Source organism: Cebidichthys violaceus, unplaced genomic scaffold (genome assembly GCF_023349555.1).
Source record: "Cebidichthys violaceus isolate CVI_PGR_0920_01 unplaced genomic scaffold, fCebVio1.0.p SCAF_29, whole genome shotgun sequence".
NCBI classification, from domain to species: domain Eukaryota; kingdom Metazoa; phylum Chordata; class Actinopteri; order Perciformes; family Stichaeidae; genus Cebidichthys; species Cebidichthys violaceus.
This window is the reverse complement of record NW_027176472.1, coordinates 1,019,649-1,047,039: the sequence shown is the minus strand read 5'-3', so window position 1 is coordinate 1,047,039 and position 27,391 is coordinate 1,019,649. Positions and strand designations below refer to the sequence as shown.

Below are 27,391 nucleotides of genomic sequence, written 5' to 3'. Positions count from 1 at the left end.
AATATAATTATTGCTTTTCAAAGATGAACTCTTAATGTGAGCATCAAAAAAAAAAATGCACTTATGATACTGTGTCCTGATCCTTTTAGTCTTTTGTTTTTCACGCCGTCTCACGTGCAAACCAGCACAATGTGCAACACGTGCACATTTTCATGTTCGAAAAAACGCAGGTAACCATAGCAACAGCACTGACGCTGCGGGCCCCCCCCGACGAGCGAAGCTAACCTGACCCGTGGGTTAAACCGACGACGAACGCTCTTTAACACATTTCCATCCGGAGGAGGATTGTCCTGGTCGCTGGACGTGGAGGCAGTGATGACTGTCACAATGGTCCACGTAGAGACGATAATAAGGGACGCGGTGCCGAGCGTCTCCTCGTGGACGTTTGACACGGAGACCCCTCGTCGTTTTGGGAAAACCTCCACATGGAGGCGTCGACGGGGTTGATGATTGTGACCATCTGAGAGTGTCCTTCTGACACACACTTACATAACAGCTGTGTGTGTGTGTGTGTGTGTGTGTGTGTGTGTGTGTGTGTGTGTGTGTGTGTGTGTGTGTGTGTGGTTGGCAGGTGTTAAGGGGGTGGGAGTGTGTGAGTGTGTGTGTGTGAGACAGACAAGAAGGTTTGAGCAGCAGGATAGGAGTTCATCGACGCTGTTTTAAAGAGGATGAACTGAATTAAGGAGTCATGTTGGATCTGTAATCCCCTTCGATGGCTGATAAACCAGACTTTTTGTTATTGGTGGTCTAATTGATGGTGACAACCTGGAGATGAGACGAGCAGAGGACCTGAACTGTTGATTTAGAAATGTGTCCGATCCTCCTGAAACCCATGGAGTCACGGAGCGGCGCTTCTTTTTTCTGAGCACGGTTTCAACCATATGGAGTGAACGTTAATTATCTACAGCCGAATGAAAAAGTCTCCTAACGGCGTACGTTTCACTTCGCCGATGAAGAGACGCGAGGGTTAGATAAGAGATGATCATCGGAGCTTAAAGGATCCACATATTTAGAGAAGTGCGAGCCGAGTCCTAAAGGAAACCCACTGTAGGGACCAAACCCGTCGCTCACACAAATACCTGAAACACAAGCAAGCGTGTGCTGTTTTGTTTGCCACATTCAAATGAAGTGGGAAACATCTGACACATATTGGTCAGCCTCTGAGGTCTGAACGTGAAGAGACAAAGCAGCCGCCGATCTACAAGAAGCGTGAAGTCGTGTGATCGTGTGATCACGGGTGCGGCTGCTTGATGGCTTCACGCATCCTCCCTTCTGCTGCATGAAGAGCTCATAACAAGTTCATCAGGAAGAGGAAAATACCACCGGCGATGGACTGAATAACGGCACGGCTGTGATGGAAATCCAGATCGTAGGATGTATAAGATATAAGATATGATGCAGTCTTTGTGTAAATTATTATCATCTTTCTTTCATCGTGTTGATCTGAAACCCTGGAGGAGGATTTCTGGGAATCGTGTCTCGTTCTCTTTAGCTCATTTTTCCCTCTCGGTGCTCTAACTTTAACTTTTATCATCTCCTGAAGGTGAAGGTGCTGCTGTGACACGTGTGTGTGTGTGTGTGTGTGTGTGTGTGTGTGTGTGTGTGTGTTTTATTCCCGACAAAGCCGTGGGTGCAGAGAGGTGTTGAAGCTTGTTGTGAATGTGATGATCTGCAGTGAGGTGGGTGTGTGTGTGTGTGTGTGTGTGTGTGTGTGTGTGTCTCAGTCTCAGAGGTATTCAGAGAACGGCATCGGTCAAAGGAGGAAAGGAGGAAGTGAGCAGATGGAGGGCGGATGGAGAGCCAACAGGAAGTGAGGGCTCGATGGTTTCCTCATGTTGTGTTGGCAACAGTTAGGACTTCACTTCCCTGTGCTACAGCCAACAGGTGCTGTGTGTGTGTGTGTGTGTGTGTCTCTCTTTTAAAACGTGTTAAAGAGACAGGTTCCTTGAGCATGAGTCGGGTGAAAATGACTTCTTTCTGCACACCTCTCTGTTTGTATTCAGATTTAGTCTTCTGTCAAAGTGTTCTGCAAAGCTCTGCAGCTCCTCTGGAAGCCGTTCATGTCCACAATCCACGTGTTTGTTGGTTCAACGCCGCCCAGTCTGCGGGGAGTTAGAGGGCAGATTGTGATAGAGCTGGGCGGTATGGTCAAAAATCAATGTTCTATTGATGTTTTAATGCGGTGGCGCCCGTTTAGATCCGAAGAAATGATCTCATTTGTATGAAACAGTAATGTTAGGCCCGTTAGGCTTCAGGGGGAAAAGGAGCAGTGGAGCCACGCCACGCAGCACAGGCCATACATTCAATGAGTGACGCAATTTACTCCGCTGACAACAAGATCAGTGCGTCTCTGACCAATAGCGGCCCCCGTTAACCGATCATTAACCAGCTCAGGGCCTCCGCCTGACCTGCTGCGGTTGAAGGGCTCAACGAGCCGCTGCCACCGGCGACGCGCCGACCGGTTCGAATCCGTCATTTACTCTCCAGCTGCAGCGTTCGTGCCAAACGGGCAGCAGAGCCTCCGGTCCGCCCGTCTGGGAGAGTTCCTCCATCGGATCATTTGGTTCGCATGTGAGGTCGTCAGCTGTGCGTCTTGCCCGGTGTAGTGTGTCAGGGTTCCCACCAGCGCCTGCGTGAGCCCGGCGACCATCTGCGCGCGTGACGGAGTCAGCGGTAGCGTAGCTAATGCTACAGCTCCTCGAGGCCTAAGCGCGGTTCCCTTCACCGTGTCTTGCTAGCCTAAGTCGTGTCAGGCTCACTTAAGGTGGGCTGAACTTTTTAAGGTGGACTGGCTTTTCTCTTCAAGAGGCTCCTCGGAGCTCAGCTTTGCAGCTTTAAAAACTTGTTTAACGACCTAGCGTTTATTGGTCATGATTATTAACATCCCTAGGATCTCATTCAGGTGATTTATTGAATGTTGACGTCGCGCGTCCACTTCCCACTAACTCATCGGAGCAGCGAGTCGCCGTGCCAGAAAGGATTAACCGAAAGAAGAGTCGTATACAACCAAAGATCTGTCAGGATCTCTGTGCCAAATCCAAAGTGTGTCCTGAACTCTACCGGCGGCTCCACAAACCACTATCACCGTCAACACAACGCACGCCATTCTCCTCCCAGCTCCTCCCCGTTTTGTAGCTGAAGCCGTTCACTGTTTTGTTTCCAAGGACACTGTGTGTCCACAGTAGACAAACTGTGACTGACCGCTCAGCATTGCAGTGGAAACAAGTTCCTCCTCAGAGACCCGGCCAGAAGGTGGTCCATCACGGCCCGTGTTTAGTGCTGCTGACGGAGAGGATGTCGCTACTTAAGATGAGGAAGTAGCCTGTTATGCCGAAGTAATGCAGTTTAATTCATGACCTAGAAAAAAATAACTTGGAGCTGCAGTGCATCATAATGTTTTGCATCTGTATTGCTTGTGCACCAGATGTGTATTCAAGAGAGGGGGAGGGGGGGGGTACACACCCTTCACATTCCTGTAGTGTAACCTCCCCTGTGCATTTCAGATATTTCAAATCCTAAAAGGAATGGCATACATGACATCCGTGTGATTGTTGTTTTGGACGTGTTGCCATGGTTTCCCACTTTGTTTTTAAAACCACTGAAGCTGGTCAAGAGATGAGATGAGTCAGGATCTGGGTGGCTGAACGGTTTTATGGGGAATCCCTGCTGACGGTCGGTCCTGGTTCCTGTTCAGACTGCAGACGCTGCAGAGAGTCCCTGCTGGGTTTTCTTTCTTTTTTTTTCTTGCCATCCTGTCAGTGTGATGACCGGGAGCTCTGCCAACAGGGAACTCTGCAACACACACACACACACATTACCTCCGTCCTCCATGTCTGGATCCTGCCCAGACCTCGGTCCTGGTCCTGGTGTGTGTGTGTGTGTGTGTGTGTGTGTGTGAGTGTGAGAGAGGAGTGGGCTGGGTGGAATGCAGCGTTTGTGTTGGAGAGCTGGGCGTGGTTCTCCGCTTGGATCATGGTGAACTGCACACAATCGACACGCAGCCATTCATCACAGCCCACACACACACACACACACACACACACACACACACACACACACACACACACACTCACACTCTGCTGTCACAGGGAACAGGGACCTGCTCGCTCCTCTGCTGCTTGTGGAGGAGAGTCGGTACGACGCCCGAGTTCACCGTCAGCTGTTTCCTGAACTCTGCATGACGTTATAACTCGGTGACATCAGACCTGGAGGTTTGTTCTGTCTGACCTGCGGTTGTGTTTTCCGCAGTTCAGCAATCCTTTAGCCTCGGCTCTGTGGGATCATGTGCTCAATGAAACTGAAGTGGCTTTTCATTTCAAAGTTCACGAGAGAGAGAGAGAGAGAGAGAGAGAGAGAGAGAGAGAGAGAGAGAGAGAGAGAGAGAGAGAGAGAGAGAGAGAGAGAGAGAGAGAGAGAGAGCTGTGCGTTGGTTGTCCGTGCGGCACGGTTTCACATTCACAACGTTGTCATGCGGCTTTGAAATGCGTGGAGCTGTTCTGCTTTCAGTGGTAGGGGAAGGTAGAAACGATGCCGTTTGTCTTCGCTAATCCATCCTCGAGGAAGAAGCAGAGATGTGTTGGCAGTGAGAGAAACATGTTCGTCGTTTGGGATGAAAGTGTGCGTTTTGGCTTTGGAAGTTGAAGTGTTAATAAAAGGGGTTGAAGTTGAAACACCTTGATTAATCTACTAGTTTGGTGAACAACGATCAAATCTGAACACTTCTTTGTGTCTGAACTAAACTGTGCGTGAGATGAAGTGATCAATGGATCACGTATTGTTGTTGCGCAACAGTAGGTTTTCTTTTTTCCCACCAATGTGCTTTTGGGGTTTTGTGCAGACTTGACAAAATGCACTGATCTGCCGTGAGGATCTGAGCTGATGCTGCACACACACACACACACACACACACACACACACACACACACACACACACACACACACACACAAAAAAGGCCTCTCTAAGCATTACTACATATTTTCCCAGATCTGCTCAACAACAGCGCAGCTCCTCCACTGCTGTTTTTTAAATTCAGTTTCTAAACGTGCTTAAGAAGATGTAGCGCTTCCTCAGCCGTTCTCCCTCACCAAGCTAAGCTTTATTGCTTAATCTGGCAGTAAAAATGTGTTCATGTGTCCATTTAAAGTTTCAAAATGACCCCCCCCCCCACCCCCCAATCTGCTGCTGCAAATGAACACCAGACATTTCTTTTGTCTCTTTTTGTTTGTCCCGTTTACTCATCATTTCATTTTGTATGTGTTGATCAAATCTTTATATATTTACATCATCATTTTTCTGCAGCTCTTTAAACGGGCACCATGCATCCTCAGGCTGGGTACCTGCAGGACTCTGACGTGTGTCGTCGTCCCCCCCCCCCGTAGCGCTCAGCTGCTCTCTGATTGGACGGCGAGATACACCTCCTCCCCATCCGTCCACATAAATGGCAGCTTGTGTTTTTCTGCTCGGCTCTCCCGACAGGCCGAACTGTTATTTTTCATAAAAACCCAGGAATGTTTGGTGTCACATTGTCCAACTGGTTTTCAGCCCAACAAACAGCAGACTGTGAGGCGCTATTTTTTTTTTACCACGCTGCCTCTCAGTCACAAGATGCTCCTCCACTAGTCATCTGAGGCTGAGTAATGTTGTCTCTCTCTCTCTCTCTCTCTCTCTCTCTCTCTCTCTCTCTCTCTCTCTCTCTCTCTCTCTCTCTGCGGAGGGCTGGAGGAGGCCGATGGCTGTTAGGATTCCAGGAAGTGTAATAGTCAGATTAAACAACACCTCTAGTCCGTCTCTACCGCAGCAACTCTTTGTGGGTCTTTTCCCTGTGCTTCTACTAAATGTACGTCCCTAGAAAGGCCGACGTTGGCTGAGGCTGAGATACCGCATGGAGTGAGAGGGTAAGGTACATGCCAGTGTCTGAGAACAACAGGAAGTGACTGTACAGCTTCGCCCACTTACTGAGCAGCGGCCGCCTCGACGGCTGTGGCACACGGAGGAAATGAAGGTACTTTAAAACACTTAGTGCCCGATTGCTGCTATTAACTTGTCATGTCAATAACTCCATCAAATCTCGGCACATGGACATGATACACGCTACGTATTCGGTTTCAGTGCGACCGTAATTGTGTTTAGAAATCATAAAAAAAAGATGTTTGTCAGAACTCCAGAACTTGCCTGAGAATGTTCTCGTTTTCAGACTTTCTTTGGTATTAAAGCAATCCAGTCATAGCTGAATGTACAGTTCCGCGTGCATCGCAGAGAGGGACTGCTAATCGCTAATTCGGCATATTTGGTACGGCGCTAATTTGCCAAAATGTCAAAAAACAGGCATGGCGGGTTAGTAGAGTTCCTGCAGCGGAGGAGGGCTGACGGAGACGCATCGGAGCTCCAAGGACGGTGACCTTCCTCCTGACGGTTCTAAAGTGTGTTTGCTGTGAATCTCTCTGTTTTGACTCGTGGACTGTGAGGACGTTTAAACTGCAGGATGCTTCAGTGTGCAGCGGGAGGCTGAAGCGGAATCAATCAAACGGACGGCGGGACTCTCCCGAGGCCGAGCCGGGCGCTCCGTCACCGTCACCGTCCGGATGAATGATGGTCGTCGTGATGACTCCTGTACTCTGATGGAGACCTGAGCCCGTCCTCTGATGCTCCCATTGAGCGTATTTGACCTGCTCTGATTGACAGGAGTAATGTTGCTTCGTGTATATGTCTTTTACAGTCTGCGCTGTACATGTGCTCTAGTTTACGACAATGCTGTCACCTGAATGTCATTAGACGGAGCAGAGATCGTCAGAAAACAGGTTCAAAATAATGTAATCTAAAAGTAATCGCGATATCGTATCACAAGGCCTGACTTTATATATTTCAAAAAAAAGGAAACAGCAGATGTAGCATCTAAATCTATATGAAGCAATAACACGACTCTTAACTCCATGATTCCTGCAGGAAACTCGTCATTATTTATATCTTCACATTTCCACCAGACTGCAACATCATTAATTCAGTCTCTCATTAAATACGTAGCATTTGCTGTGTGATGTAAAGTGCCTCTTCTCTGGGAAAAAAAAAAGAAGAAAAAAGAGATTGTATTCCAGCGAGGCCGCGTGGCCCCTGCTCTGAGACGCAGGAAACCCTGTACATGTGGAGCCGCCGTTGTAAGATTAATGACACCGTTCGAACTAAGAAGCAACCACCAACAAGTGACCGGCCGTCATGTGGTCCGAAAGCAGCTGTTTTGTTTGTGTCGATAAAGTTTGGTGAAAAAGAGAGAGATCGTCGTGTCGTCGGGCGTCTGGAGCGTTCTCCTCTACATGTGGACTTTGAATTCAGACGGAACACGAGAACGGGCGATGACACCGACTTTCAGTCACGATGAACGAGAACATTTTCCCCTTTAACAACATCAAATATGTTTAACTCAAGAGTGTGTGTGTGTGTGTGTGTGTGTGTGTGTGTGTGTGTGTGTGTGTGTGTGTGTGTGTGTGTGTGAGAGAGAGAGAGAGACATGGCGCGTCTATCTCACACGTTAGATAACAGCGGCTGTCTGCAGCGCGATGATAAGCAGGACACACCGAGTGGGACACGACAGCGTTTTTCCTCCTGAGGTAAATGTAGAAGAAGAAGAAACTAAAAATATGACAGCGCTGAAACACCGTGAACAGGCAAAGAGAGGAAACATCCCCCCGCGCACGGTTCAGATGTCGGAGCAGTCGGCGTCATGTGACCGTCTGAGAAGTGCAGGACAAAGTGTGTCACACTTCACTCTTCACTTTGTCTCTAAATGTCAGAAGTGTTTCCACTCGTCGACGTGTCGGGCGACCTCTGGCTGTAAAAAGCCACGCCCACGGTGTGTGACGTCACCAGGAGACGCCTGTTCAGCTGCATGTCGACAGGTAACCTTTGACCACCTGCGGGTTAAATAGCTCTGTTGGTGTTTTATGAAATGGGTCATTTTTAAAGAGTCTGGGGTCAGCCCGGGTCAATATCCTGACAATCAGAATGAATTTACATTTAGTCTGTTTCTCTGTAGTGACAGCTGTTGTGACCTACGGCCGGCGACGTTTGTCATTTTAACCGGTGAAAGTGGCCGTAGTCGTATTATTATTAATTACTAATTTAATTTGTTAACAAAAGATCATCCTCTGGGGGGGAAAAATCCTTTGCGTTTTATTCCCTTTTTTTGCTCCCTTCAAACAGATACTGCGTCTGCAGAAACAAACGCACACGATTTGGTTGACGCTTCACAGACACTTTGAAGTGTCGGCCATTTAAAACAGCGGCTGTACTTTTAAAAACCCACGTGTCGATTTTGAAAAACACACGCTTTCTGACAGAACGCCCTGAGGGCAAACCTGTCCCTCGTGCGCTTGGCCTTCAACACGCGCTTCTGGTCAGACCCAACCGATTCACAAACAGCTGTAGGAAGCAGCTTATCTCGGGTCTTTTTTTGAAGAGCGACCCTGTATTAGCCTGACCACAGACCAGAAGCCCCTCGCATCCACTGCACCGGGAGCAGCCAGCAGCTTCCTCTTTAGTCAACACACAGCCGCCTGTTTCTGCTGCTTATCGAGAGGGAAATGTTGAGCTGTCAGGACGGCAATCGGCCTCTTTTTTTCCTTCCTCCGCCTGCTTCCTCTCATGTTCCACGACCTGCCGTCGCTCTCGCGCTTCAGTCCCTCCCTCTTTTATAGTCTGATATTGTATTACACAGCCGACTGTATGCACACACAGAACCGGCTCTGAAACCCGAGTCCTGAGAGTCGGCCCGCTGCAGGTTAGACATGTAGCCGAAGAGACGGCGTGTCATGGTTCAGATGTGGGTCATCAATCGGGGCCTTTTTTTTTTAATTCAAAATTCAAACTACCGTGCCGAGGGAATGAAATATTCAGATTATAATGATCTGTTCAAAAGAATTCTCTGTTTCATTTCCTTTTTAAGCTATTTGCTCATGGCATATATGGAAGAAAAAGATGAGTCAATGGAAGATCAGACTTTTCACTGTTTGATTGAAGCTTCAGGGTTTTTTTTTTTTTGTTGGGGAGTTCGCGGTGCTCTTGCTGTCAGTATGCAGCTTAGAGGTCAGCCGACCTCCGACCCCGGCTGCAGGTGCTTTCACCTGGGCCATATCAAAGCCGGGACGCCCTGCGGAGCTCGTTAGCTGCCGGAGCTAATTGGGGGAGGGTAGGGTAGAGTGGGGGGGGGGGTCTTTGCTGCACAGATGCTGACGCACTTCAAAGGAGTTCCCCTTCAAAGAGCACGCAGGTCAGAGTGGGAATAGGAGGAGGAAACATGAATATATGTGCATAAATTCATGCTAAACAGTTTGACTGTGAGTTCCCGTGTGGAGCAGAGTGAAGGACGGTCAGTCACTGCTTCTTTATGTTGAATATTTTTAGATGCGTCTGCAGAGCTTCTATCACACACTGCAAACTATTGTGGACACGTGAACTTCGCACCCATAGCATGATGAATGAGTATTGTATGTCCTTTTGACTTTTATTGTGAAAGGTAAGAATGAAGGCGTGGATCTGGTCTGCGCTGCCTTTTGTCAAGGTTGAAAGGAATAATAAAGTTACACCTGCTGACTCATCAGTCTCAGTCTTTAGAGACAAACGCTCAAATTACAAACTGGTTGGTCTTAACATGTCATTTCAATAATCACAGCTTTTAGTCGGTCTGACATGTTAGCTGTTCTCTTCAATTTAAAATGTGTCTTTAACCAGTCGGCAGTGAATGATTCCGTCCAGTCTACAAGAGCAGCTGTCTCAGTGGTCGCTAATAGCCCTGCTGCTCTTTAATAATAACCGGTTGCTAACCAGATATGGACATGTTGCATTTTGGTCAGTAAACAAGTTTATAAATATGACAGGAAGGAAAAGAAGAGGAACAGCCACAGAGAGCTGAGAAGCTCTTACCGTGGTTTGTGACGAGCACATCTTCCTCACGACACCGGGAGAAACTATTCATATGGACAAAAACGTGTGCGCTCGTTGGTAATGAATAGTGGTGTTCTGCCTCAGACATCTAGACGAGTTGGCAAGATTAAAAAGCTGAAATTAAACCGTTAACAGCAGCAAAATGTCTGGTTGTAGCAGCGGGTGTGTCGGTTAATAAAGCGACCGTGCTAACTGGTGACTTCCAGCCGTACGTGTCTGTAGTTCCTCACAGTAACATTACATCAATGAGTACGTATTTAGAAATGACACGAGGACACCTTCATGTTCTGCCGTCACCACTTAACACGGCCACTCGTTAAACTGAAACACCGGCAGCGTCTACGGGTGGAAGCTGCGTTAAGGTACCACAGGACACAACAAAATTTCCCGAGTTTGGAGCACCTTTTTTTTTTGAGTCCATGTCTTGGTGTAGTTGTAGCCATCGAGTCACTTGTTTGCTCGCAATGTCTTCTCACTGGTGCAACGTTAAACAATGGATACATCCGGCCTCTAAGTATTGGGCCATCTGCTAACGTGTTCTTCTCTCTCACGGATAGCACACGGGTCTGGAAAGTCCGTTTTTTGTTTAGGTCACATTTGTGATCTGGTGGTTAATGACCTTTTATAGTTGCCAAACTGCGTGCACACACACTTACGTAGGTCATCACTGTTGACAAACTGTAAAAGGGTCTGTACAAAAAAAACCCCAAATGGACAAAATTGCATCATGAAAAAGCCCAAACTAAAAATTAAAGGGACAGTGCTCTAAATCTTTCAACCTCCACTGTGTGTGTGTGTGTGTGTGTGTGTGTGTGTGTGTGTGTGTGTGTGTGCGTGCGTGCGTGCGTGCGTGTGTGTTTTCCTTCATCTGCCGCAACAATGGAGGCTTTTATGTGACTGCTGCTCATGCACAGTCACACCTGGGGACCGACACAAAGAGGCTGCTGCAGGTCCGTTTCGCTGGATTTGGGTTTGTGATCAGTGCGGATCAGGACGCCGCAGCGAAGAACAGACTGAGCTTCAGGCTGTAAACAGGATTATTAAACCTCTGGACGCTCTCCAGATGTTGGTTCAGATCTAACTTCTCCCGGGTGACGTTTCTTGGATGAAGGACGTTTCCTCTCTGCTGTCGTCTCCTTTTGTCCTTCTGACTTTAGAGTGTATCGGCACTGAGCAGCGTCTCTCCTGACGCCTCTTTGTCTCTCCGACTTCTCCAGCAGTCTGAAACCCAAAAATATTCAGTTTACTCCAAGAAAGCCAGCTCCGGCTAGAGATGCAACCAGAGGAAGTCTCAAAATGACTTGGTGTTCAGAGTTATTGGCATAAATCTGTCCGATTTGATTTTCAGCTGTAATTCCATTGTATTGTTCAAATCCACCATTCTATGATGTGTTGAAATTGTGTTCATTTCCAACACCACTTCTATTTTCTTAAATTTCTGTCTCTCAAGTCAAACTGCTACCTCTGGCCGTGGTCACGCTTGTCTTTCGTGATGGGATGCACCTCGTGAAGTGGCTGTAAAATGGATAAACATATTTCATTTCCTTTTTAAATTCTTCACAATAAAGGTCCCCCATTATTGTTGCTGCTTACTCTTGCTCCCTGCAGTATTAGTAGAATATTAGTAGCTAACAAAGCTCCGCGTCTAAATTCTTCACAATAAAAGTTGTTTTAAAGGCTTTAATTTTGAAGCAGGAAATGTTGCGTTTTGTGAGCACGACTCGGGTCTTTCCCTCCTCTCTTCGGAAAATGCACAATATATACAATACTGTTCCAGATAGTCTTGTTTGCAGCCAATGATGGAGCCAGTTTATTACGTCTGTTGGTGTCTCCGGCTCCAATGCTGCTCCCCCAGCAGACTACGGAGAAGTACAGCGCACTGTCCACAACAGACTGGTAGAACATCTCCAACATCTTGCTGCACACGTTGAAGGATCCAAGTTTCCTCAAGAAAAAGAGTCGACTCATCCCCTCCTTGTACACAGCGTTGATGTTGGTCTTCCAGTTCAGTCTGTTGTCGATGGAGACACCCAGGAACTTGTACTCCACCACCATGTCCACCTCTTCTTCCAGAACTCTCAGCGGTTGTGGAGACGTCGTCTTCCTCCTGAAGTCGACCACCATCTCTCTGGTCTTGGCCACGTTCAGAAGCAGGTGGTTTCTACCGGCCCATTCCACAAAGTCCTCCACTACTGCCCTGTACTCCTCCTCCCGTCCGTCCCTTATACACCCGACCACTGCAGAGTCATCGGAGAACTTCTGCAGATGGCATGACCCCGAGTTCTACTGGAAGTCAGTGGTGTATAAGGTGAACAGGAAGGGAGACGGAACAGTTCCCTGTGGGGCTCCAGTATCACTGACAGCACACGGCCCAGTCGGACAAACTGCGGTCTGCCTGTGAGGTAGTCGGTGATCCAGGAGACGGTGGACATGTCCACCCCCACCTCCCGCAGCTTCTCACTCAGCAGCACTCGGTAGTCGTTGAGGCCAGATGGTGTCGGCTTTTTTTTGGTACAGGAACCAGGCGCAACGTCTTCCACAGCACCGGGACCTCCTCCTGCTTCAGGCTCAGGTTGAAGAGGTGTTGCAGGACATCAGACAGCTGGACGGCGCAGGTCTTCAGGACCCTGGGGCCGATGCCATCGGGTCCTTCAGCTTTGCCTTGGTGGAGTCTCTCCAGCTGTCTTCTAACCTGGCCAGTTGTCACAGAAAGGGGAGGGTGGTGGAAGAGCCCTTTGATGTTCAGGGCTCTGTGTCCATGCAGCTCACCAGGGGGGACAGAGGGGGGGAGACGGAGACAGATGAGGGCTGTGAGCTAAACCTATTGAAGAAACCGTTTAGCTCGTTGGTTAGCGCCTCCTGTCATGATCGGGATGACAAAACCAGTGTAACCACCACAGCCTTTGAACACGTCTCTACAGAGGCTGCATTAGAAATACAGGATCGGGCTCAGTTAGTGGACAACAAGGAAGTGGATTCCTGGAAACCCAGATAGAAGGAAGTAAATTCCAGAGTTTTGAATCGGCTATTAAAAACGTCGCAGTAGCACTTACGCAGTAACGCAGGCCCTCGACGGTGTCATTATAATAATCAAGATTTTATTCCACATGATCTTAACGTTGGAAGATTCCAGATTTTTTTGTACTCGTTAACGAGCAGAGTCACTGCTCGTTAAGATGTAACATGAGGTCGGTAACGGGAACAAGAAAGCTCTTTGTCTGCTGCAGAGAGGGGAGGTCTGAAGACAGAGGACAGTTCAGCTTTATCTCTATGTGCTACTGAAACAGTCAAGGAACACACACACACACACACACACACACACACACACACACACACACACACACACAGCAGTACAATAGACAGTGAGGCCTCAGGTTGTCCAAACTGTCCAGTCATCCAGCCAGTCTGTCAGGAATCCCAGGAATGAGCTTTCTACATGGAACTAAAGACTCTGTTCTGTGTGTGTGTGTGTGTGTGTGTGTGTGTGTGTGTGTGTGTGTGTGTGTGTGTGTGTTCACACAGCTGAATGAACACCCTGTTTTTAGATGTCACTCGTCAGCTCAGTTTCTACAGGTCCATCAGTCCTCACCCTCTCTGACTATAGGGTGACCAGTTCCTCACAAAACAAATGTGGGACAAAGAGTATGTTTGTGTGGGACAATGCGGGACACATTACCACTGCTGAGACGGTCTAAACAAATACATAATGTCTATTCTATCCCTCGTAGCATCTCTATGCTTTGCCCTCTGGTTGTTCAGTAAGCAGGTCACAGGTTAGGGGACAGCGTGTGAAGGACTTCACTAACTTATTTCATTTGAATGCAACTTTCTAAGCTCCCACGATCAGTAATAATAATAATAATATAGAGGCCATACGCAATACAATTATTCATAATTTCAGATCGTGTGCATCGCGTCTTCATAACTTGTGATTTTAAAGTGACTCTCAGATTTCCCGTTGGACATAGAAGCGGAACAAGGGATAAAATACCGGTCCCCCATATCTCCAGCTAATCTACTTTTACAAATCTGCAACCTTTCCTGTCGCTCAACGCGCTGCATTAATGTTCCTCCAGCCTCCGTTTGTTGCTGTCGTGAGATTAAACCACGGCTGTACTCGGTCTCGCTCAGTCGGCATTTTTAAGATGTGGTCAGCCTGCTGTGCTTAGGGTGCAAAAACACCCAAAATACTTCAAACAAACAGAAAAGACAGAAAGCTTTGAACCCTCTGAGTTCATCGTACTGTGACTTTCACTGATCATGTCGAAGCGCGTTTGTGAAAACAGATGAAAGAGGTTTTTGTATACCATCAATATTCCCTGGTCTTCTAAGATCTAACCTTGTGCATGTAAATCCATATCTGAAAATCTTCGACACGTCTTCGTATGCATCCTTCAGCGTATGTTTGCAGACATCAGGGAAGGGGGGGGGGGAGAATTGATTTTATTTTTCATACAGCTGTTCACGATCTCACTTTCATCGTACGTATCACGTTTCCCAGCGAGAGCCTTTGAAGAGACGTTGATCGTTCAGACACCGGCTGAACCTTGAGCAAACACCGGCAGCGGCTCAACCGGTCCGACTCCAGTTCTGCTCCGGCTTTCCCTACGATGCGGAGAGGAGAGGAGAGGAGAGGAGAGGAGAGGAGAGGAGAGGAGAGGAGCTGCTGTCGGGGATTGATCATCCGCAGTGTGATCAAAAGTTTGAACCCGCTCTCACCCGTCTTTCCATTTACGTAACGTGTCCGAGATCAATCCCATTAAATCCAGCAGAAGTTATCACAACATCCAGGATTGATTTGCCGCGGTGCACTTTTCTCTGACCTTCCTGTGAGAGCAACAAGAGGTCGTTTGGTCCAAAACGTTTGATCACATGACACCTGTCCCGACGTCTCGTCCTACATTATAGAAACAATCTTTAGAGGCTTGTCGGGTTCCCTTTCTTTCTGAAGGATGGTGACATTTTTAAAATCCTAGATAAACTGATTTCTGCTTTTGCATCATTTTTAGACGTGTGTGTGTGTGTGTGTGTCCGTGTCCGGGTGGAGGGGGGGGTTGCACATGTCCAGAATTGCAGGATGCTCCTCTGTAGTTGTCCATACAATGAGCATCATTGACTGAGACACAAACAGCCGTGTGTGTTTGTGAAAATGTCCCGGAGATGATTCCTAGATCTAGACTTGGATTTGAGTTTTGTGTGTGTGACTGTGTGCGACTGTATGACTGTGTGTGTGTGTGTGACTGTGTGTGTGTGTGTGACTGTGTGTGTGTGTGTGAGTGACTGTGTGTGTGAGTGACTGTGTGTGTGAGTGACGCTCCACAGTGAGTCCAGACCCCTGCCTCTCGGTCTCTCTGCAGTGTGGGGATTTCCTTTTTCCACCCTGGTCACATGACTGCAGATATGGGTGTGGTCTCCTGCATTCCTGGCTTCTCTCGCTCTCTTGTTACTCAGTCTGGCATGCTGCGACACTCTCTCTCCCTCTCTCCCTCTCTCCCCCTCTGTCTCTCTCCCCCTCTGTCTCTCTCTGTCTCTCTCACACACACATCGTTGTCTAGACCAAACAGTCAAGCTCAGTGTCGGCTGCTTGACGTGCTCTGCATGTAGAAATGTCTGTCTGAAGTCTGTGACATGGTGTGTGTGTGTGTGTGTGTGTGTGTGTGTGTGTGTGTGTGTGAGATCTGTTGCTGGGTGCAACAAGAAAAAAAAAAAAAAAAAAGTTCTTCTCTGTGTCGAGGGTGTAGCCAGCAGCCAGTTTGCATAGTGGGAGTGTGTGTGTGTGTGTGTGTGTGTGTGTGTGTGTGTGTGTGTGTGTGTGTGTGTGTGTGTGTGTGTGTGTGTGTGTGTGGAGAAGGGAGGTGCAGGCTGCTGCTTTAGTATGCAGAGCAGGTGTGTCTGCAGAGGCAGAGAGGAGGAAGAGGAGGGAGGATAACGGCAGCTGAACATGGGGGGGGGGGTGACGGTCTGATGCAAGATACTGGAGAGTGGAACCTTGGTGAAGTGAAGCTGCTCACGTGTTTTCTCTTGTGATGTCCATGCAGTGGATTAGTGCACTCTCTAACGTGTTCGCTGTATAATAGTGTAAAGTTGGTGAATGGGAGCGCCTGTCTTCAGGATTCAGGGACATCGTGACCTTCTCCGACAGGAGGCGTGTCCGGCCTCCCATTCACTAAGTCTTGTTTGTTCACGTCCTGGTTTCATAACTGCGTGATGATGAAATAGTCCAAGCTGCAGAGAAGGACGGCCGATGAGCTAGAAGAGGCAGACGGAGATTAGAGACAGCAAAGGGTTTTGATAAGAGGTCGTATAATTTACAACTCTGTGGAAAGCCTTCCCTCGTGGCCCACTTACTCCCCTTTTTTTTTTTTCCCCGGAGCTTTTGACCACATCCCCAGCGGTCTTTTTCAGCAAATAGAACCACTTCAGCTGATTTTTTTTTGAGTGTGGAGCTTCAGTCACATGATAACCGGCGGTTGTTTTAATGGAGAGGTCTTTGCTGTGAGACGTTCTCTGGTGCTGGATTAGCTTTGAGTGTTGGATTATTGACAAACAGCTGATTGATGCGGCCCCTCATGAGAATTTAACCAGCGCTAAAAGCCTTTTTTGGTCAAATGTTTTAAAGGAGTCGTCCGGCGTTCTGCCGTCTTATTCTACATCTCTCTCCCCTCGCAGCAGCAACATGGCGGATGTGATGTTAGTCGGTGTGACTCATTCTGCTCCTCGGGTTTTCTTTAGTTTAACCAAAATGTAATCCCGCCGAGCGCTCTGCCAAAACCCACATCACGTCCTCGCCGAGGCGGATTATTTCTGAAAAGTGTTTACGTGTGAAACGACGTGTGCACATGTTCAGGTGTTTATCAAAAAAGGTTTCTGTCCAAACTAAAAACACCCAAACAAAAGAAATGAATCTCCTCTTCTTCTTCTTCTTCTTCTTCTTCTTCTTCCTCCACCAGCCTCTGCTCCACATTAGCGTTGGAGTGTGGAGGGAAAACCCAATGACAATAAACATCCACAAGTCATAAACACGAGAATCTTTCCATCTCCAAATGATACGAACACAGCATGAAACAGGATGCCTGCTGGTTTATGTTGTGTCACACACACACACACACACACACACACACACACACACACACATTATGTTGGATCATTTCTGCAAAAATCCTGTGAAGAAAACCCCACAGACACACCAGGTCCAGGATTACAGACTGTCCCCTCTGCTGGTTCACCCTCAAACATATAAATCAGTTCCGCTTGGCCTTTTTATTGGTCACTTTCTACGCACACACACACACACACACACACACACACACACACACACACACACACACACACACACACACACACACAAAAGCTGAGTGGTTGGCAACATGGTGGCGGCAGCATAATTTCATCTGGAGTCAATAACAAACGGATGAGATGGACAGAGAACAGACTCACTGTCCCACACACACACACACACACACACACACACACACACACACACACACACACACACACACACACACACACACACACACACACACACACACACACACACACAGTCTCTCGGCTGGCCTCTATTGCGGCATAGATGCTCCGTCTATATATAGAAAGGGCTAAAGTCCTGACATCACTTCCTGTCTAGCTTCTGTAACTCATTTCAGCCTCGCATTGTCTCTTTTTTTTTCCGTGGCCTTTTGTGGTGAAAACTTGTGCTCATCTGGTGTCGGTGACTCAGTCTGCTTCACTGATGAACCACAGAGTTACCTTCTGTCTTCACCGTCGTCCTCGGTTCTTAACCGACTGGTTCAAAACCAGTGATTCGTTCCGACCAGGTTCCGACGTTGAAAATGTGAGGAATGTCTCAGCTGGTAAAGATTGTTTTAGTAACGCGAAGCAGCCGTCCAATCAAAAGCTGTGTAAACAGGAAGTCGCTGCATCCTGAGCTGTAGAGTAACAGTTTTTGGGGTCAGTGATGTATTCGGGCTGCAGAGGAGGGTCAACCTACGTCCACACATTTGGTGAGATGTTCCTCTCTTTCTTTAGACTTCTAATGTAAGAGTGATATGAATATGAATTCAGATGAGCACATGAAACTCATTATGACCTGTTGGAAGACTTCCCTTACATACTTATAGGCTATCGTATATTCTTCTTTCCTTCTGTAATGTCTATTTTAACAGAAATTAAAAAAAACAAAATCAGACTTTCTCTATTGTATACATTTGAAATAGTTTTGACCTGAAAAGAAGAAGAATTGGTTGATGGCCCCACAGTGTTGCATAACATGGATTTCCAATTCTGTTTTCCAGTCCAGAAAAGCGTCAGTGACCCTCCATCATTATTGAATCTGTGAATGTGGGCTCTAAATATTTAGGGTAGCCATTTTCCTTTGGCACCTCTGCAGTCTATTGTTTGGACGGAAGAGGTTTAAGCTGTGATCAGTCAGTCCGTCGTATGTTCAGCTGATGTTCCAGTAGTGAAGTGAAATAGTGAAGTTTGACAAAGAGCTTCACTAAAGCAACACGTTGCATGTTGATTGTCCATTGTTGTGCTCTTGACACTGAAACGGGAACTGGTTCTGGTTTTCTGCACATGCTAAGCACATGCTAAGCTTGCTGTGTCTTTTACAAGTGACTGCTGGTTTCTTCTGTTCTCATTCAGCTGTTGCACGGCGTTTTGTCCTCCATTTACAAAACAAACTCGTCATGCAAAACACCATGTATTCGTATGGAGGACGTTCTACAAAATAAAAGCGTGAAAGAGCATTCAGAAGTAGTCCATTGGCAGGAGATTACACACTTGTGAACAGCAGCGTACGTGATAGAAAATGTAACTGCAATCACATGATCAGTGCTGATAATGGTTTCAACTCTCGACCAGCTTTGGCTTTTATTTCAAAATAAGAGTGCGCTGTAATTCAAGATAAACGCCAGGATTAACAAATCCATCCTCAAAGTCAGTGTGTGTGTGTGTGTGTGTGTGTGTGTGTGTGTGTGTGTGTGTGTGTGTGTGTGTGTGTGTGTGTGTGTGTGTGTGTGTGTGTGTGTGTGTGTGTGTGTGTGTGTGTGTGAGAGAGAGAGAGACACAACATCACCGTCGACAAACCCAGGTTGACTTACAGGACGAGAGTTTAGGGACTGAAAATGAGAAACCATGAAAACAGGAAGCAGTTCTTCAGAAGGACGTGAAGGTCAACTGTTTCTCTGTTGGTGTCGTCTCGTGCTTTTACAAATCATTTCCCTTCTCTCCTTGTAGAACAATCGCTGCATCTAATATCTAATGCTACGTGTCAAGCTAAGTGCTAAGTAACAGCGTGGCAGAGCTGGTGGAGCTGTGTGTGTGTGTGTGTGTGTGTGTGTGTGTGTGTGTGTGTGTGTGTGTGTGTGTGTGTGTGTGTGTGTGTGTGTGTGTGTGTGTGTGTGTGTGTGTGTGTGTGTGTATGTGCACGTATTAGTCTGCGTTAATCAAACACTTGCTTGTTAAAGCGCGCGCACACGCACACACACACTGAGTCACATGAAGGGCAGGAAAAGGTGAGTGTGTGTGTGTGTGTGTGTGTCTGTGTCTGTGTGTGTGTGTGTGTGTGTGTGTGTGTGTGTGTGTGTGTGTGAGAGAGTGTCAGCAGGTGTATCAGGTCTAAAGGTAGGAATGCTCCTCTTTGGACTGAAGTGGGTGCGGTGGTGCAGTTAACAAACTCTAAAGGTGTGTGTGTGTGTGTGTGTGTGTGTGTGTGTGTGTGTGTGTGTGTGTGTGTGTGTGTGTATTGTTTGTGGAACTCCACCCAAAATGTGCCCGTTGTGTAGTTTTACTTCTTTCTTTCATAAATCTTCTTCTCCTCTTCCACAGCTCACAGTAGGATCCCGTTTTTATGCTACGACTATTGTGTTGGAAAACGTTGCTTTAAATGGTGAAATACAACTAAACCTAAATACAGTGAGCTGTATCGTGAAGCTACCATCAGATACACTATAAACTACAGCAGGCTGGTTGTTTTTAATGGTTTAAGGCAGTAGTGACCTTAAATGCAGTCTTGAATTCTTTGAGATTGTGTCTATTCTGATTTGTTGAGCTCCGGTGCACAGATTCTATGAGAGCTTTGTCGCGAGTGTTCTGTTCTGGGTACGCTAAAAGACTCAACATTTGGACTTTAACAGTGAAGGAGCGCAGCTCGGTTACATGGGTCTCTTACAGGTCGGTAGCACCACTCGCCCGTCTCCACACCATCTCCACATTACCACTAACCGGAGTTAATGCTGACCCCGTGAGAAAGTGATGTAATGTCATGGTCAGTCATGTAAAACGCATCAACGCCACGACTCAGCACTCATAAACTAGCCGCGCTCCAGTAGGTCGACTAGCTACTACGACTTACTACTGCACTAGTAAACTCACTATTCTAGTCTCTATTAGTGTTTGATTGACTTTTATCGTATCTTTTAAACCTCAGAGTTTTTTTGTTTTTGAACATCATTCTAATGCTTTTCTTTGCCTCTGTGTTTTGAAACAACTAGTCCAGTATTACTGCAGCTAGCTGTGGTAGCCCCGCCCTAAAGCATACTAAAGGGTCTGTTTGACTCTAAATGTTCCATAATGTAGTAAATGAACATCATGCTGTATTGAAGAAGACTGTAAACTAGAGATTGAGACCATAAACTCATGTTTACAATGTTTACTGAGGGAATAAATCAAGAGAGAAGTAGAGTCATTTTAGACTAGACTTCTATACAATCAGAGGAGTCGCCCCCTGGTGGACACTAGAGAGAACGCAGCTTTTAAGAAACTTCCACATTGGCTTTAATAGTCCTGCATTCAAAGTCTTAAAAGTAAAACATTACAAGAATAAAAATATACTTAAAGTACCAAAAGTAAAAGTACTTATTTTGCAAGCAGAATTATATTTCTGGACTTTCATTACTGATGCATTCATGTGTTAAAAAAAATCTGAATATGCAAAGGGACAAAGGTTTTAATGAAGTGGAGTAAAATGTACAATATTTACCTCCAAAATGTTGTGCAATATATATATATATATATATATATATATATATATATATATATATATATATATATATATATATATATATATTAATGTTGTGAAGTGAAGATTAGAAAGAGTTTTCAATCCAAAAAAGGGAAAACTAGTCACTTGTTGTATTGACTTCATACGACGTGGGATAGAGTGTCTGTTGAGCTTCATGTTTCGGGATCATTGTCTCCATTAACTTTAGACTAAACCATTCTGTGGCTCCAATGTGAATCCGAATCGTTCATGTAGACCGATGCACCTATTTGCTCTGTTTTAATGAAATACTTGTTCTGTCCCTCTTCTTAGTGCCCGTGTAATTAAACCTCATTGTCTATAATTAACACGTTCCATCACAATGACATCGCCGAGTATTTGTGTAATAGTGTACAACAAGCATTAATGCGCTGACGTCTGCGGCCATTTTATTTCATTTTATTCCTCTGTTGTCTCGTTGTAGTAATGACTCGACTTCTGGTCGATGAACAGACGGATAATTAGTGAACACAGCGATTCGTTGTTCTGGTCTGTTCAACGCGCGCACACACACACACACACACACACACACACACACACACACACACACACACACACACACACACACACACACACACTAACGGAGGAGGTTACAGGTTAACAGACGGAGACGAATTGGCTTCCTTGTGGCAATTATTAAAAATTTCTAGAAACCTTTTCATGCACAGCAAATAAAGAAGGACACAGTAAATCTGTTGCTGTCTTGTGGTCCCCCTAAAAAAAAAAAAGAAAAAAATCAAAAGTGACACTTAATAATCCTCTGCTGGTCTAATTTACCCGACTTCCACTGGAGGCACAAACATGGAGGAGCTGAATGCGACGTTCAGTGCCTGGGTTCACGTCTCGTTTATTGAGTCTTATCTAATGAAGAGGTAATGAGTCCTGACTCTGGTTCCTGATTCAGTTCCGGGGGTTTTAGACCCTGAGGGACCTCCAGGCAACCGTGTCACAGACCAGACGCCACAGAGGCTCTGAACGGACACGGTGGAGCGAACCAACAGAACCCTGTAGAGCTCAGAGTGACGCTAGAGTTGACTATTGGTGCTTTTACAAAATATTAACACAGTGAAGTTTTTGATAAATAATCATCAGTAATGTGGATATCATGACTATGCAAATAATAGAACAGCTACAACAGTCTGGTAAGTTCAGACAACGCTTCATGAAAATGTTCCGATATTGAATATCTAAGACGATATCTAGTCTCGTGTCACGGTATCGATACATATTGCCCAGCCTCAGTTGGAGCTCTTTAAGGCTTGAATAGACATGAAACTGTGTTAGAAAGTATCTGCTTCTTTTGATTTATGAAAGAAAAGGTACAAACTTTGACTCCGTCGATTTTAGCTTAAAGCGGCTGCCAAAAAGAAAATCCCCTTTTAAATCGAACATCATGAGCTTCGTAAAGATGTCACGGCGGGGCGGTTGTATTATGCTGGATGACGTTGTACAAGTGTCCCTAATAAAGTTTTTAAAAAAAATGCATCATTAAAACGTTTCATCTCAGTGAAACCGCAGCGATGTCGCTCCTCCTGCGGACCCAGTGCCAAAATATTATACAAGCAGCTTTCGGCCCTTTTCTTTAAATATCTCTTCTGAAAGGCAAAAATAAAGTCATTATTCTAACCGCTCTGAGGAGAAACCAGCCGTGTGACGTGCTTCTTGTTTTCCACTGTACTTGCTCTCCAAATGGCTCGACGTTTGCCATTTCCACTGACCCAGTGTCACCAGTACCACAAACCCGGACTCCAGCACCAACTGCAGTCTTTTCTAACAGGCTGTGATGCTGTGTGTGTGTGTGTGTGTGTGTGTGTGTGTGTGTGTGTGTGTGTGTGTGTGTGTGTGTGTGTGTGTGTGTGTGTGTGTGTGTGTGTGGTGTGTGTCCATGACGGACCGCTAAACAGTGAAAAATGGAGGACAGCCTTTGAAGTGCACTTACATAATCTGTGGTGATGGGTTGGAATGCCACACTTTGGCCACACACACTGGTTCTCTCTCTCACACACACACACACACACACACACACACACACACACACACACACACACACACACACACACACACACACACTGACCCCGTGGAATTCTCCCTTTATCGTCCTCTGCTTGATGCCGATTGGCTCTCAGAGCTGCAGTGTGTTCTTCACCAGCAGGACAAAGTAGTCCAGCTACTCACGTGTGTGTTCTAATACCTTTTGTCTTCACCACGGTGTCTCGCGTGGTTTCTCCCTGATTTCTCATCGCTTTATTTGCGGTTCGGATAGTTATGTTGTCGGCAGGTTTACGATAAAGCTACTGACCTGATTTTCACGTAACTTGGTGGGCGGGCCCATTGGAGTGTGGAGCGGATCCAAATCACAAGGCGGATGCTCATTATTTTCACCTATAGAAGCGGCCTTGGTGGAGTTCTACGCTATAATATATTCACACAGTGACTTCTTCTTTCCACCTATCAATCAAAGAAATAGTTTTTCCTTAGTCTTCCTTATAAGTGTGACTGTTGATGCGTGTGTCCATTAAGGTTTCTGGCTTTTTCAAACTTGATTTTTAGCAGATTGAACTTGACGTATTGTTCGATTTTTCCGGTCGTTCCCACGTCTGTTGCGAAGAATGAAATCCGTTTTTGTTTCTATATCGGAGTCGTAACCTCAGAGCAGACGGTTCATGGAGAGCAGCAGATATTTACCATCCAATCATGCGTCTCAGAGGAGCGGCACAAAGCGATAATCCGTTTACATCTTAACGACCTCGCTGAGCCGGTGGACTCCTTTAATAATCTGAGATGAGAAACTCTCCTCTAATTGGCCCAATTAGTCTCTGTGCTATTAATTAGTGAAAATCAGAGTCTTAAACTGATCTCTGACCGCTTCCTGTCTGAATCTGCTTTATAAAAGCCTGTTTTTCCTGTTTCTGTTTCCTCTGCAGAGACCAGAACATGTTTACTCCCCTGTTTCCATGGTAACCCGAGAGGAGCATGCACGTCCGGGTCAGGAGCTAACCTCAGCGCTCATCTCCTGCCTCCTGTGAGAACTACACTACCCACAATTCCTGTGAACTGACAGCCCAGTTTTTAACGCTTTTAAAAGACAAGAAAAAGAAAAAAAAGACACTCGGGAGGAATAAAAAACCAACAAACTACGAAACCAACACTAACGACACCGCTGTGAAGAGGACCGACATGGCCAACAACACGGCGGACCACCCTCCGGGGAATTCGGTCGCGGAGGGCAACCATGACGGGGACTTTGGGGTGACCGTGATGGAGCTGAGGGAGCTGATGGAGCTGCGGAGCTCCGAAGCCGTCGGCAAGATACAGGACGCGCACGGAGACGTGCAGGGCATCTGCCGCCGCCTGAAAACATCCCCTATAGAAGGTGAGACGCGTCACAACACGCCAAAAAAACAAGAAGTGATTTAACTCAGATTCATTTTTTATTCCAAAAACACTGTTGGGATATTAAAAGTCACACATTAGGCCTTCTATCTACAATCAAAGCGCCGTCAAACCGGGTGATGACTGACGTGCCTGCTTTAGTTCAAAAGCAATATCCTGTGTGTGTGTGTGTGTGTGTGTGTGTGTGAGGCAGGGATTTGTGAGCAGAGGCACAGTCCAGACAGTTCAATTAGCCGTGTTTATAATTAGCCTAATTATAGCCTAATAACTTCTTCTTTTTATTTTGGACCTAATTGTTCTCGGGTCGGTAGCGAATGGTCCGCCGGTCCGGTACGCTTCTATTAATCAATATTGGAGTCAGCGGTTTGAATCATCTGTTGCGTTGAGTGGCCGATCTGAAGGTCAGCCTGTCGATACCAGGGTTCACCGGTCAAAGTTCATTAACCAACCAGGCGAATACGGCGGCGGCCCAAAAAGTTGATTGCGTGTCAGTCGGTCGGTTGTATGTCAATGTGTTTGACGCTCCATTCGTCTGGCCGACTCACACATGCTGCCTCTTTCCTTCTTAGTACAAATCTGGTTTTGTTTCTTCACGAGGACCCAACAGAATGTGTCTTTGTCCTGGAGCCTCTGATAGATGAAACCGTTACCAACCAGGTCTTTAATGTGCGCATCTCTTTGTTGCAGCTGGTTTTATTTTGTACTTAATAAACTGCTGGGTAGTTTGTGAATGCATCCGCCCACGGATCAATAAAGTCTTATCGTAACCTATAATAATACATAATACATGTTCATTTCTTGATTTGTTTGTTGAGTACGTTTGTAATTAAAGCTGTCAGAAAGTTAGTTGTCAGATAAATGTAGTGGAGTAAAAAGTATTGCAAATTTCCCCCCCAAAATGTTGTGAAGTAGAAGTGTAAAGTACCTCAAGATTGTACTTAAGCGCAGTACTTGAGTAAATGTAGACTACTTAGTTCCTTTTTCCACCGCTGAAAATGCACCAGTAATAATGATGATTATGTCAGACACACACACACACACACACACACACACACACACACACACACATCAGGAGGTGATGGTGTCATAATAATACAAACAAACACTCCGGACTTTGTGGAGATCGATGATCCGTTTGGATTTCCGTCAGAGCTTCAAGTGAGGCAGCAAATGGCCGACGCACTGCTGTTTGTTATTTAACTCCCCCTCTCTCATCTTTTGGTGTGTGTGTGTGTGTGTGTGTGTGTGTGTGTGTGTGTGTGTGTGTGTGTTTGTGTGTGTGTGTGTGTTTGCAGCCATCGGTCCATTCCAGGATTGAAATTAGTTCCAGCCCGTTCCCCTAATGGCTCCATAGATCATTGCTCTGTTCCATTTAGTAATCAGAGGACAGCTGTAGACGCGTCTTTCACGCAAGAAATTACTCACTTTAATGAAGAAAGTGTAATTATATTTTCACAGCAGGAGGGAAGGAAGGAGGGAGGGGGGGGGGGGGGGGGGGCTCAATGTAAGGTTAAAGGCCAACACACACACACACACACACACACACACACACACACACACACACACACACACACACACACCGGTCTTTCATTCCACGTACTGCCTTTTCTCATCAGCATTCATTGAGTTTACTTTTAGTTTACAGTACTTCAGTGATTCAGTATTTCACTTCCATGAAATTATCAGACTCCAGATAAAAGCCCCAAAAAAACCCCCACTGGATGCTACGTTTCCCACAATGCAGCTGGAATACTGCCTTTTTAATTACAACCGCTCAAACTCCACACCTCCAGTGTGAGATGCAGACTTTCGCTTTTAAACTCGTAGCTTTGAGTAACCTCAAAGCTGAAGCCCAGAGGACCCTGATGACATCACTATGACATCATCAGGGTTGTTGTTTTGTTTTTTGTTGTTTTTTTTTACTCCAGAGCCACAGAAGACGTCGTACAGCTGAAGAACAAACCACGACTAAACTTACTAAATTAAGTTTGACAACTGTTGAAGACCGTATGATACGGTTGAAAGCTCTGGGGGGGAAAAAAAAAGTGTGTTTTACTACTACGGCCCCGAACACACTTTGAGCTGCTACGCTGTCAGAATATGCAACAGACGAAGAAGAACCGGTTCATCTGTTTACAGCGCAGCCAAACGGAATGGGGGGGGGGGGGGGGGCTGAGAGGATTCATTGCCTCATGTTGTTTTTAATGAAATAAGAGGAAGTCAATAATTGGCCTTTGGCCTTTTTAATTGGCCTGATGTCATGCTGTGCACAGCACGCTGGAAAGCACTTGTTTACCCCGCTGACGTGTCGGAGGTGTTCTCAACAAAAAAAAAAAAGAAGTCCGTCATCTGCAGCTCTCCATCAAACGGCTCGCTCTCAGCAGGTCGTTAAAGATGATCCTCCGACATGAACTTCAGTGGCAGTCAGCTATGACCTCGCTTGTTTTGACTGCCCCCCCCCCATAGTTATCCAGCTCAACACTTTCGGTGTGAAGCAGCAGCATGAAATGGTGGCTTTGCTTTAGCAGTACGTTTTTAAAGATCATTTGAGTCTGTGGAAGAGGCGGACTCCGCCACTAACAACAAAAGAAAGATAGATACTTACTTAATGAATCTACTAACTAAACAATAGTGCAAAGATTTAACCAAACAAACAACAACAGTACATAGAGAGGTGATTACATTATTAAGTATTAAAAATATGGGACTGAAATGATCTCCTCAGGATTATGACTTGATTATCAGTGTTGTTGTTTACGTTGTAGAGACACAGTGTCTAGTCAGCACTGTGTCTCTGGGGATGAAGTGAAACCTGCATGAAACCCGGGTTTCCCACGGCGGTCACCTGATCCTCACCTTTTACCTTTCTCGCGGTCGACGAGTCGCGTTTTCCCACGTTCCTCAAACACAACGCTTGTTCGCAGGGTTTTGCTCCTCCGTCTGATAGCCGGTCGACTGTTGGGCCAAACCCGATTAGCTCAGCGACAGAAGCATTATGTCGGCGGTTAGCGACTTCACACGGT

At 46.3% G+C, this 27,391-nt stretch overlaps 1 protein-coding gene across 7 annotated transcripts in view; it reads left to right on the top strand.

Annotated features, from left to right (window-relative positions):
• LOC137880580 (plasma membrane calcium-transporting ATPase 1-like) overlaps positions 1 to 27,391 on the top strand; it is an 87,091-nt gene that overhangs the window by 6,420 nt on the left and 53,280 nt on the right. For 6 of the 7 annotated variants that reach the window (XM_068721998.1, XM_068721993.1, XM_068721996.1 and 3 more), the window contains one exon: positions 23,900 to 24,348. In XM_068721998.1, coding sequence (XP_068578099.1) covers positions 24,153 to 24,348 — 196 coding nt within the window. In that variant the 5' untranslated portion in view covers positions 23,900 to 24,152. Of the gene's footprint in view, positions 1 to 5,721; positions 7,891 to 23,899; positions 24,349 to 27,391 lie in introns of those variants that run through there. The other variant, XM_068721994.1, reaches the window with a different exon arrangement.